Source organism: Argiope bruennichi, chromosome 9 (assembly GCF_947563725.1).
Source record: "Argiope bruennichi chromosome 9, qqArgBrue1.1, whole genome shotgun sequence".
Lineage (NCBI taxonomy): Eukaryota > Metazoa > Arthropoda > Arachnida > Araneae > Araneidae > Argiope > Argiope bruennichi.
Genome location: NC_079159.1, coordinates 24,709,572 through 24,723,326, shown reverse-complemented (window position 1 = coordinate 24,723,326; position 13,755 = coordinate 24,709,572). Strand labels below are relative to the sequence as shown.

The 13,755-nt window shown below is 28.0% G+C and overlaps 1 protein-coding gene across 5 annotated transcripts in view; it reads right to left on the bottom strand.

Moving 5' to 3' along the window:
• Positions 1–13,755, bottom strand: part of LOC129983823 (LIM domain-binding protein 2-like) — a 125,828-nt gene that overhangs the window by 27,614 nt on the left and 84,459 nt on the right. For all 5 annotated transcript variants that reach the window (XM_056093472.1, XM_056093474.1, XM_056093475.1 and 2 more), the window contains one exon: positions 5,370–5,692. In XM_056093472.1, coding sequence (XP_055949447.1) covers positions 5,370–5,467 — 98 coding nt within the window. In that variant the 5' untranslated portion in view covers positions 5,468–5,692. The remainder of the gene's footprint in view (positions 1–5,369; positions 5,693–13,755) is intronic.

The window sequence follows — 13,755 nt, the reverse complement described above, 5'->3', positions numbered from 1 at the left end:
TTTGAATGAATGGAAAACATTCTGCAACTCCCCTCTTCCTGAGTATCAAGCGCAAGTAAATCCACACTCCCCTCGAAATAACAGGAAAGGTTACCTTCCACAGGGGGAGGACCGTATTACTATCATTATCTTATCGTCCCTTCGGGCATTGTAAGATTTACGACTCTAACGAAAGAAAAAAGTTCGTTAACCTGTTGGAAACATCAGTCATATTAGTTGCATTAATTTATACAAAAAGGTTGAGGAGAACGCACTTTTCTTTTCCCGGGAAAAAAAAAGGGTTTCCATAGTTTCGATGCTAAAATCACAAAGGACATTTTTCGTTGACTTTGTACTAGTACAGAGATGATATAAAACTGTTCGTTTTGAGTAGCGCCGTTAGTGAAAAGGTAATTAAGAACATAATTGATAAGATTCACGCAGTCTCCTTATTCTTAATAATACTAACGTATCGTGGTTTATTTACAAGTAAAGTTACACAAGTACTATATACAAGACGATCGTAAATAGATATGGACTGTTCGGAATACTCGGTAACTGTAACTGAAATATAGATTGATTGGAAGATTTTTAGGTAGATAATTCGAAGAATGTGCTGAAAAAGATGATAAATGTAGTTCAAAAAATTTCCACTAGGGCAATATAGTAAATAATTGTTAGCAAATGTAACATTTTGAATCATTATGACAGAGAAAGAATGATAATTACAGTACTTCAGTGAAGTAAAAAAAAAAAAAAAAAAAATTATTTGCAATAGATGGATTTATGTGAGTTCTGAGTGTGTGTATATATATATATATATATATATATATATATATATATATATATATATATATATATATATATATATATATATATATATATATATATATATATATATATATATATATATATATATAAGAGAGATCGACTGAGTAGCATTGTTGAAGTAATTATGGCTCGTAGCTTACCAGAGTGACCGTGTAACATCAGCTTCAGTCAGTTTCTGAACTAACAGGCCAATTCCAGCACATTTTACATCTTTATGAAGTGGCCCATATTGAATGATATACTTGCAACGTTTAACACTTTGTATTAAATAAACAATTCTTGAATTGGAATTTGGAACTTGTTTTCATTTCGATGTGATCCATAGTGATTTTTTTTTCCCCAGAATCCTTCGAGCGCATTCTTTAAATTGTTCTATCTACAAATTTTCTAATCAACCCAGATTTCAGTACAGTTAGAGAGATCTGAATAGGTCAAGTTTAATTGCCATCACTTTGTATATAATATTACATATGCCTCCTTCGTACTGTTAAGGGTGATTAATTTTTGCTCTGTTTCGGAGCTTTATTTAATCCTTTTACAGGAAGTGGCGTACGGAGAGGAATCCTCCACTTTTGGCCACTGTCCAATAGGTCTAGGTATGTTAAAAATGAAAGGAATTACATTCAAATATACAAATTTATTTAGACTTTTAACAGTCATAAAAAAGCTAATCGAAATTTAAATATAGCCTTTAATTTCCCTAAAAGAAATTTTTAAAAATGCCATTTCTTTCAAACAGAAAAAAAAAAAAAAAAAAAAAAAAAAAGGTGGGAAAAAGGCAGGGGATCACGAATATATATATATATATACCGAAATGAAGAAAAGAGGTCTGAAATCCGGTTTGTCAGCAAGATTTTCAAACTAATCATTTGCGCCGAATTTGTGGGTTCCTTTATGTCGAGCATACTATATAGTATATATTTTAATATTTAAAGGAATATGCATACTAGACAAATTTAAAGAAGAAATAGAAGGCTTCTCTCTATATGAGTCTTATCAATTAGCTAATTATTCCCTATTATTTATAGCTGGCGGAGAAAAAATTATTCACTATTATAATTGAAATTTTCAAATGTATAGTGAATTGCTATTTTCAAAACTTAATACCTACTGTAGCAAAAACAAACTTAAATTTTATATTTAAAATTAAATTAAAATTATTTTGAAATTCTCTCCTATGAATTTCAGGAGTTCCAGCTGTATCTAAACAATCTTGGGATATACGAAATGACTTCAAAAACATCGTCCAAAAATTGCTCTAAATATTATTATTGTGTATTAATACAGCATTTTAAAAGCTTAAATTATAAATAATATAACTTCTTATTTTTAAAGACACTTCAGATTTTTAGTAGCATATTAACTGAGTAGTTATTTTTAAAATTGTTATTTTTTTTTCAGAATTCCTAATTATATGAGAATTTATTTTCGCATTTATAAAGCATAAATCAAAAAAATGGTGAAAAAGATACGATTTTTTGTGAAAAAAAATTTACTTTATCAAAATTATTTAGTTTTTAATGCCAGCGTCCTGGCACAGGGGTAGTGACGTCTTCCCCGCCCCCTGGGCGTCTTGGGTTCGAGTCCCGGTTTGGGAATGGTTGTTCTATGTTCTATCTGTGAGGTGCGTGAATGCACCCCCTGTAAAAAGGGATTATGCAAACGAATGTGATGCATGAAGGAGCTAAGTCGTACTCTTTGTCCTAGTTGGCGCTACTGAAAAGACAAGAGACCCTCACTCGGCTGAAACCGCAGACAGATCTGCCAGCTGGCTTGTAAAGTACAATAAGTAACAATAATAACAGTTTTTAATAAGTAGTCATCGTCCATCACTATCAAAAGTCAACACACGAAAAACTTGTCAATGAGCTGCCATCTATTGCTAGTCAAAGACACCAAAAATCTCTCGAAAGTGAACACGAGGATAAGAAAGTCTATTTTCTCATATTGTTAAAATAAATAATTTTAAATACAAGGAAAAATTTTTGTATTGCCTATAGTATTTATTTTATTGATACGTATTTACGATCTACAAAAAGTATACAATTACTATTTCTTGGATTATAAAAAATAAATTATAATTACTACGCGCAGTTTTAACGACCCATACAATTAAGAAAATGTAGTATAACAGAAAGAGTTGAATTTTTATAATAAAAATTAGTCGATATAAAGAATTTGTTAATAATAAAAACGTTTATTTTTTTAACAAAAATTCTAGAAAAAAGCTTCCATACGCCGTTTAATTAGAAAACAAAAATATAAATTCAAAAATTAGTCTATATATACTAAATTAATATATTTGCATATTTTTATGAAGTAAATTATAGCCCCTACCCCGAAAAAAAAGATTGAAATTTGAATGCTTTAATCGTATATTTCTTTATTTAAGTCATATTCTAGACAATAGATGGCAGCACAACACATAAAAATTCTATTCGGAAGTTAAGATTCAAGCTACAATCGGTTATACGTAAAGTGTATGTGAAAATACAGTTTTAAAATCAAGATGCTATAAACATGATTTTTTTTTTCCCGTCTGCAACTCTGAATATATAAAAAGAAAAAGAGTTCGTATGTATTTTTAAAAATGCTTATTACTGCTCCTTACAAATTTAAATCCACAATTAATTTCAATTTTATTTGATCATATTTCGAAAAGATTAGATATATATAACATATTTTATGTATAACGAGTTTCTCGTCATTTCGAAAGTGAAAACACAGAAAATTGCTGAAACTTTTTGGAGGCTAGTATTCTTACAGCAAGACAAATGGCAGATAATTAATGTTTCAATAAGTAGTTTTTGAGAGGCGGGAAAAAAATAAAGGCCTGTGACACAGCATTTAAAAAGTTTTATCTTTAATTTGAAATAGCAAAGAATTTTTTTTTTAAGCGCGGAACCCATAATATATATAAATACTAATAAATACTCGAACACTATTAATAATAAAAATAAAAAAAGAAAATATGGAAAAAATATCAGAAAATACTGCTATTTCAGGAATGAAAATTAACTACATAACAATCAAAGATCTGACATTTAAAAGAGGCGTTATCCACTTCGTACTCTCTCTGTATCTCTCTCAAAAAAAAAATATAAAACTTTGCTTTTAGGATATTTGTCCATTTCTCTCTCTCTCTCTCTCTCTCTCTCTCTCTCTATATATATATATATATATATATATATATATATATATATATATATATATATATATATATATATATATATATATATATATATATATATATATATATATATATATATATATATATATATATATATATATATATATACTACTGTTTATATATATATATATATATATATATAAACAGTAGGATCTCCCAAAAGTGTCTCAAAGATACGTCTCTCCCCCCCCCCCTCCTTCATAGGATTCTAGAATTTGAGTAACGCTGTGAACGAGAGCTCAGATTTTTATTTTCACAGTCTACCGCACAAGAGCTTGTACTTTGTGCTTCCTAACATAGAAAAGAAAATCGAACATAAATTTTGGATGAGTTTTTTTTTCCACAGATTAAAAACAAAATTTGACACAGAACCGTAATTTTAAAAACACCACATAATTTCATTTATTTAAACTGTTTTGTTTTTAAATGGTAAAGTTTACAAGTAAGGGACACAGACAGACCAACAGATGGCCAATTCTAAGACAGATTATGTTCAAAATATGGTAAGAATCTAGGACTTAAAAGTAAAAATGGTCCATCAAATTTCATTCATTTTTACATTTAAATTTAAGTCTTTACATTTTTCAGTTTCTACGTTTAAATGAATGGGAAAGTACAGACTGGTAGACAGTCAATTGATGAATTCAGTACAAAATTTTATACGGATTTAAATTTGTGTACTAAATTTTATCCGTCTAGTTCGTTTTATTGTATAGTTATTGTGATCACTTGTATTTGGATAGCCAGGCAAACTAATTTTCGGAGACTAGATTTCATTTCAAAATATAATAGAAGTCAACAAATTTAATGTAAAAACCCTAACCAAATTCCCCCCTCCCCGTCAAATTCTACGAGCTTTTGAGTTATCGTATTCATAGACAAACATAATTTAAAATTGTGTTCAGGGAGCTCTACAGCGAAGAAATTCAGGTGGATTTTCTTTTTCTTTTTCGTTATTTAAAGTTAGGAAGAAAGATTTTGTTAATTATCTGAGCAGTTTGCATGAGGAATCAAAAAGTGAAATTTCATTACCGCAAAAGACGATGTGTGATTTGAAACAGATAAATCAGACACTTAAATTTTTAATGGCACTGAGATATCACGGGTAATGAATACAATAAACAGAACATGTGTAAGGTCACTAAAATAATACGACTATAACATCTATTACAATTTGATGCTTAGAAATATAATTGAAATTAAGCATAATCAATTTCCCGGTAAACCAATTGGTCACCGAAGGCGGCTAATTATTCTAGAATTGCTTTCATCAAGAAAAGTAGTTTTTGAGGGTTAAGAATATTTTTATATCAATCGTGAAGATCGAGGTTTCTCTCTTGAATAATTAAAAGATGTTCAAAATGCTTACCCATGTTCCAGGGGCCTTCCGTCGGGCATAGTATGGGGCGGCATGGGGTGCGGTGGCGGGCCCTGAGGCGGGTGGTGGGGCGGCATCTGGGCGGGCATGGGGCCGTGGTGGTGGTGGTGGATGGGGGGCCCTCCCTTCCAGCCGGGCGGCTCCTCCAGGGCGGGGGGTGGCTCTCGGGGGCCCGCCCCTCCTCCGCCGGGGAACGCGGTCCAGGATCGGTTCACGGCTGCGTGGGCCCTCCCCGGGAGGGGTCCCCTCCTTCGGCCGATGGGGAATCAACCGGGAAGAAGCATCCCGTGACGGCCAGCGCAGCAGATGTTACGCTAGGAGAAGAAAAATCAAGCGTTAATTATCAATGAAAGTTTAACTTACTAACATACATTTAGCATAACAACATACTAAAATCTTATATACATTCAGGTTTATAAAATATATTGAAATTTGCGCTAACCCAAATATTAGAAACCATTATAAAATTTCGATTTATTCAAAATTTTGAATTAAGAAAAACTGTATCTAAAATGGATTCAGAAAGAAAAAAGCACATTACCCATTAAAACTTATATTGGCAATAAGGATTTATTTTAATATTTAATTTTTAAAATAAATCATATTTAGTTAAATAATAAAGAGAAAGTAATTTTAATATGTTAAATAATTGACTGAACACACCATACAGCTGTAAAGCTCACAAGTAAATTAAGGGCCTTTGAAAACTATTTATTAGCGATCACGGAGAGCGTGAAGAAGGTACTGACGGTTTAACTTAAAAAAATTACAATGAAAGAAAAAAAGGAAAAGTATTTTTAAATTTTAGACTTAATTAACTTAGAATTACAAAATAAATTCGTATTATAGGTAATATCTTAGCCTTATATCAATAACTAATTCACGGAATCAAGAGAAAATTTGAGTAAGACAAGAATTAGGCGATTTTGAGCTATCACAAAAATATGTATAGACATACAAAGGATAAAAAAAAATTGTTTCAGATTCAGTAGAAGATATATCAAAATCTCAAAATCAATTTTTTTTTTTTTTTTTTTTTTACATTTTTTTTTTTTTTTTAAGAAAGTCATAGTGCAAATATTGCTTTCATAAAAATTATAACAACTCCTTGAATTTTTTCAAGTAGAATTCATATTTATTTCAGTAAATTAAAAAACTTAATATACTAACATATACAGTACAAATGCAACTATTTTCAAATGACAGATTCAACTTAAATAAATATTTCGACAAGAGGAGATAACAAATAGAAATATGCTATCAACATTACAATGAAAAAAAATCATTTGAAAAAAGAATATTCTATTCTTTTTCGGTGAATATCAAAATTACTTTTGACAAAAATGACTTTTACAACATTTAAATGTTCAAAAAATTATCTGCAGCACAGGCAACAGTACTTTTAATAGTTGTGATGAAATTAAATCTAATTTCATGGTTTTATCAAACTACGTTACATAAATTTTCATTTGTTAAATTTATGGATAACAATATTTTCCTTCTGTAATACAATAGTTATATCCCATCACAATGAGATTTTCCTTTTTCTGGACATAGAGATTATATATTTTTATAAATATATGTCGTTGTTGTTGTTTTAATTCAAGCTCATGGAATTATGATATTTTCGTCATTTCATAAGTTTGGTTCATAGAAATATCTTTTCATGCCAGCTTCAAATTAGTACCTTTATAAAATGGTAATGGATATATATATATTTTTTTCCCTGGTTTACTTTTATTTCTTGCCGAATCCTACATTTCAGAATCTTTGAGGCCTCCCCCCCCCCCCAAAAAAAAACATTTTTGTTATATGTCTGTTTATTTATCTCAGAACCTGAAAAACGAAAATCTTCGAACTAGACGTATGAAATTTGGTATTTATTTATTTATTTTGTTAGTCATTATGAAAATGCGCCGATATTTACTCAAAACAATCTATAGCAAAAAGCCTTTATTTTGAAAGCGTCTTCAGAAACAAGCAAATTATGTTCGCACAAATTTCAGATTTAATTACATAGAAAGCTTTCAGTCTTGAAATTATTAATATAATGAAATATTAAATACGATTTTCATATTATATAATTTAATAGACAATCAATATTCCTCGCGAATTATAAGTTTTAAAACACTCGTCGCCAAAAATGCTAATATTTTTTTTAAAAATTGAAAGAAAGGAAGTATTCTAGGATGAAATAAAATTCTTTAATGATTTTAACATAAAACCCATTTGTAAAAATTTTTGATTGTATACAAAATCAACAACCTTAAATTGAAATCTATATTTATAAAAGGAAGTAAGTGTGTGTCGGCCATGTCTATAAACAAGTTAATTGTATTTACAGCGATGAAATTGGATACACAGAGAGTCGCAATGGTGATTCAAGGTACCTTGAAATCCGAATTTTAAGAAAAAGTTTAGAATTTTTTTTTTTTTTTTTTTTTTATTTAATGTTTTTTTTTTTTTTTTTTTTTTTTTTTTTAGATAATTTTTCATACGCATTTTGTTGTAGTATGGATTCTACTGATTGAAAAGGAAAACCATCTTTACACCATCAAAAAAGAGCAAACAAATTGAATTCTAAATAAATTTGTTTTGCATTTCTGACCTAATTTACAAGTGTTTTTAAAGAATTTTTTAAAAAATTAGTCAGTTTTCACGAAAAATTTAAAATTTAAAACTAAAATTTCTGCATCCGACATTATATTTCCAATTTTGTTTTGAAGTGATTATTCAACATTTCTCTCTAATTACAAAACAATCAAAACATTTTCATACATTGATTATCAAAATTATTTTTCAGATAAGTCGAATGATTCCCTCCTTCCCTGATCCATTTAAAGTAGAAAGTAAATTTCTTACGTAAAAATGATTTAGTGTATTGTCAAATCATAGTCCAATTTATTAATTTTTATTAAAAAAAATGTTTATGTGAATACAAAATCATGCCAATTTTGTAATTGGTTTGCCGAAAGGCTATTATTTACATGTTTAAATTGACTGAAAGTGGAACAATATTTCATTCAGTTTTAAATACGAATTGAAGTTAAAACAAGAATACAAAAAATTATTGCGAAATTTAGTTCCAACAAAAAGGTTTGTTAGAAGTAATTGCAACAAAATTACAACGTAACTTTATTGTATAAAAAGCCTTCTTTCTACAGATGGTGTGTGTGTGAAATGATATATTAAAATCCAAATTAATTTCCAAAGCTTTTTTTAATTTAGCCTATAGTAATTTCATTCCCTTATTTCCTGATCCAATTCCACTGTCTCTGTTTAATTAATTCAAGAGAAGCTTTATAAAATTACTGAATCGGCTAAACGCCGACACTTTCATACGCTCTGCGTGAAGGGGCAAAATACCGCTGACTTTACAAATTCTTCTAAAAGATCCCTGTGTTTCCCTTGTTTTTTGATTGACATGAGATGGAAATCCCTATTAAAACATCACAATATATAAAACCAGAGATAAAAGGTTTATCAGCTTTTCCCTCATTTCTTTCTGTGTTGTGTGTGTGCTCGTCGCTCCTGCTTGTACATAATGCGTGCTTCTCCCTGATGAAAAAAAAAGACGTCAAAAAATCGAAAGTCTCTTCACTGTCTCTTAGCCATCTGATTAAAATATTATATGCTCTCTCTCTCTCTCTCTCTCTCACACACACACACACACACACACACACACACAAGGTAGTAAAACATTAATAACTTATCTGGGCATTCATATAAAAAACAAATTTCTGAATCGATGCAATGTTGTTTGTTTGTTGTTAAAAAATGTAAAGCAAAATTTTCTTGATTTCTCTAGAAAATGAAGTAAAGCCACTAATGACATACTTAAAGGTCGTGAGTTTTCATTCAAAATTAAATTTTTAGTTAAAATTAGAAAAATTAATTCATAAATTAGTCAAAATTAAAAAAAAATTAGTTAAACATTAGCTCCAATGGTTAGAGTTGACGAGCTTTAATCAGTGGACAATCTAGTTTATTTTATTTTTCCCTTTAGATTTTTATTTCACTAACATCCATTATATCAAGAGCAACTTTAATTTATTATAAAACAACCACAAATATATACATTATTTTTTGGAAGTAAAATTATTATTATTAAACATATTTCTTAAAAAATATTTTTAGCATTTATTAGATTCAGTTTTTGACACGTTTATGTTTTTAAGTTTAATTATATCCAATTTTTAAATTCATAGCAGGTTTTTAATTTTTTGAGATTAAAAATATTTATCTTCTAAATATCTTGAACAATTTTAATGTTACTGTTCGAATTCACATCTTCTTAATTCTGAGAGTGTGTGGGTGTGTACTAAGAAAGCATTTTTTAGATTAACTGCATACACTTAATTAATTAATATGTTTTGTAACATTCTTGTCATTTATTACTTATAGTTTTTGATTTTTGAATGTTTGTTGTTCATTTTGTATGGGTTGTTTGGGTTTTCTATACAAAATAAACAACAAACACGAAAAACAAAAACCCTCACAACCATTATAAAATTCATTTTGTACTCACTGTGTGTTTTTTCTGTTGTGTGCATTTTCTTTTAATAAGTAAATAAATTAATTACTTAAAATTGAAATGCCAATACATTATCGAGATTTATAAGGGCAGTAAGATTTAAACCTCAATGACTAAGATTCTGCACATTCATTGACAGCACATCATTAAGATTTTGCACATAATATATAATATTTAAAACTGAATGCGGTAATTACAACTTTGTAACGGCAACGATATATTTTAATTAAATCATAACATTCACTAGGTTTGGAATATAAAACTACTGTTGCAACAAAAAATATCAGAATAACATTGACTTTAGAATAATTAATAACTTAAAACAGGACTAGAAATGAAATAAGCAAATCCACAAAAACTGGATTCACGTTGACCACGTGCACGTTGCTATGCCTATATTAGCAGAATATTAATTGGATATAGCAATAATAGTAAACAAAATACAACTGATAGTGAAAAATACAAATTTTACTCATACCTTTATTGTCTCGGTAACCAGAAAATTTGCCGATATTCTGGAAACTTTTAGACACAGAAAAAATCCAACCACAAGAACAAAATCATATGAACTCTACTAGTCGCACAAACTTTTAAGAGCAAATATAAACTAGATGACACATTCGACCTTGAACATTGGGGGTGGAACTTAGACAGGAAACAGGTATAGGGACAATTGGCCCCCTCCTAGGTCACGAACCACTACACGTGAGTTGACTGAATCGAATGTTATCAGAATGGCCTTTAGAAGAAAAATTTCACGAATTTACACACTTTATTCTTTCTTTTATTTATTTAATTTTCTTTTTAAAGTTAAAATGCGCTTTTTTTTTTTTTTTTTTAGAATATAGTTTAAAATGAAATATATCGATATGTTAAGTAGAATAAATTTACTTGATACAGTAATCAAATGATTAAAGGCACTTCATCTTACATCAACAGCGCTTTTTTCGTCGCAAAATGCTCAATGGACATCAAAATTGAAAACGTGCAGAAAGAAAAGTAAAATTTAATGCACTCTAAAATGATAACATGTTTCACATAAAAAAATAATGTTTAGCAAAAAAAAACAATAATAAATTTAATTTAAAAAATTTATTATTAGTGAAGTTTTAATAATATTTACGTAGTATATACTTTATATCGTAAAAATAAAAGGTTTTAGTTTTTAAAATTAAAAAAAAAAATACTATTAACATGATTTATTTGATTCTTAAACATTAAAGCAGTAAGTAACAAAATAAACTTTGAAAAATTGTTGCCACTTTGGAAAATTTGGCATATTTATATGCTTACATTCCGGCATGTTATCTATAAACTGTGTCATGCGATGAAAAAATCGTTCAAGACACTTTATAAAATAGACCTAGAACTACCAAATTTGGCATGAAATTACGATGGTACAACTTCCGTGCCCCTCTAAAAAGATGTTTAAAAAAATATTAAAAACTAAACAAAATTTTAACCTTTTAATTTCCGAGCTTATTATTATACCAAAACCACTCTCATTTTACAATAAAAAAATTAACTTTTAAATATGAGATATTATTTCTTTATTTTTTCTAACTAATTTTCTTTGCTACAATTATTGGATTTAAATTTACAACAATATTAAAAACGTTTTTTTATTCGTGCGCGTTTATCGTTTTTTTTTATATATATAGTACAATTCTGAGCAAAATTTATTTCTTCATATAACAGTTGTCTTTTTAGACAATTGAACCAAACAATTTAGACCGTATTTTTTAATACGCTAACATTTTTTTTTTGTGTGTGTGTGTGTTTTATGAATGCGAAAAATGAATAAGCAAGCCCGAAATAGTTTATGAACACACACAAGAATAAAACACAGTTCTTCCTTTATCTTTATTTAGCAATTTTTTTAAATTATGTGTTTGGTATAATATCTTTTGAATTCTATCAATCTTCAGATCGATTAATTTCTTTTATATAATAATTCTACAATTTTTTTAATATCTCAGCACTATAGTATAAATGTATTCATTTTATTGTTCTTTTAATAATATTTATTTTACTTCTCGTTGTTAATATTTAGCAGAATTCGTTATTTTGTGAAGTTCAGCTTTAGTTGTTCTAAACCTGTCTCATATCTAATTTATTTATGTTAGTGGATAATTATTTGTTTCAAACCGATTTTAGTAATTATTTTCTATTTGAGAATTCGTGAATATTATAATTTACTAAAGCAAAAATTTCTAATGTTATTGTATATTTCTCAAGCACTCGGCCGATGTGCATGAGATTTTCTACAACAACTTTTGTTATTTAATCTGTGGCTATCATATCTGAAATATAATTAACAAGAGAAGCGCCCTCTAGATGGGTACATCTTCTAGTAAATTATATGGAGATAAACGAATCGAACTTAGAACATTTGTGTGATATATGTTCCAGTTTGTAGTTAAAATCCAATAGTTGTTTGTAGCTGAAATGTTGAGTAAAATTAAGTTTCAATTCACCTAAATCGAGATAAGGTACTGCTCAGAAAGCATTTGTTATTCAATAAATTTAAATGTCGACACAAAATATTCAGTTATGGATGATGACAGATAATTCTGATGCATAAAGAGTTAATTTGGCCCCATTTATAAAAGATTTTTACTAAAAATTGGGACACAGTTTTTCAGTATAGGAACTTCTATGTTCAACGAATTAATAAATGTAATGGTTCTGATACGCACAGCTAAGAATTTTTTAATTAATAGTTTATGATTATGTATGATATGCATAGAACTTCCACATAATTTTAAATTTAATTTGCCATTATTACATTAAAAAAAAAAAAGAATGATATATTCTCTTTTCACTCAAAAATTGAGTATCTTTTAAATTCCTGAAAGTATTAACAGTAAAATATTCTCTCATTATTCTAATTTTCTTGGAATAAAAGGAAAACCGTAGAAGATGCAAAAATATAGCGATTGGAACATGCTTGGGATATTCATAACTCACAAAATAATGTTAGAAGTTTTTATTTTATTTAGAAATTCCAATTTAAAAGAAATACAATTGTTCTCTATTATACAAGAAATAAAAAAAAAATATTGTAATAATAAATAACCTCTTACTTAAGAGATAATTATCATCTCATTAATAAAAACAAAAAAGATTTAATAAATTACACTATTGAAAAAAAATGTAGAAATAGAAATTTTAAAGATACGGAACAATTTAAATATATGGTGATTCGTTAATATCTAATGAAAAAAAAAAAAAGATAATTTCTGTTATTTCATACGCAGTTTAATAATTTGTGGAACAATCTTTTTTTTTTTTTTTTTTTTTTTTTTTTTTTTATGTGGTAACCCTTATTCCGTTTGTCAAACAGGATAATCATCTAGAAATATTTTCAGTTTTTTTTTTTTATTTATTATTCGTCGTAAACTTAAAAAAGGCGAAAATAATTCCTTTTGAACATATATTTTTAATATAACTATTTAGAGTAATTAAATGACAAAGTTCTGAAAAAAGGTGGAAAATTACTTTCAATAATTTTATTCTTGAAGTTATTCTATTTAGGCTTTGTTCTACTGTTTCAAAAATTTAAAACGAGTGCTTTAAACACAGAAAAGAAAGTAAGACATTTAAAGAAAATACTTCTTGGTGGCTTTAAATGTTAATCTCATCTCCTGTACATTAATGCAAAACTGAAGGGGGAAAAAAGTCGTTCAAAATTTTAAATGTTGCCAACGATAATATTTGTTCATTGTTAAAATGTAACCTTTTGAATCACTATATTTATAACGAATGTGATTTAATTGCCACCATCATATTTTTTAAAAAAATGAAAAAAGAAAAAAAGAAGTAAAAAAAAATATGTTGAGT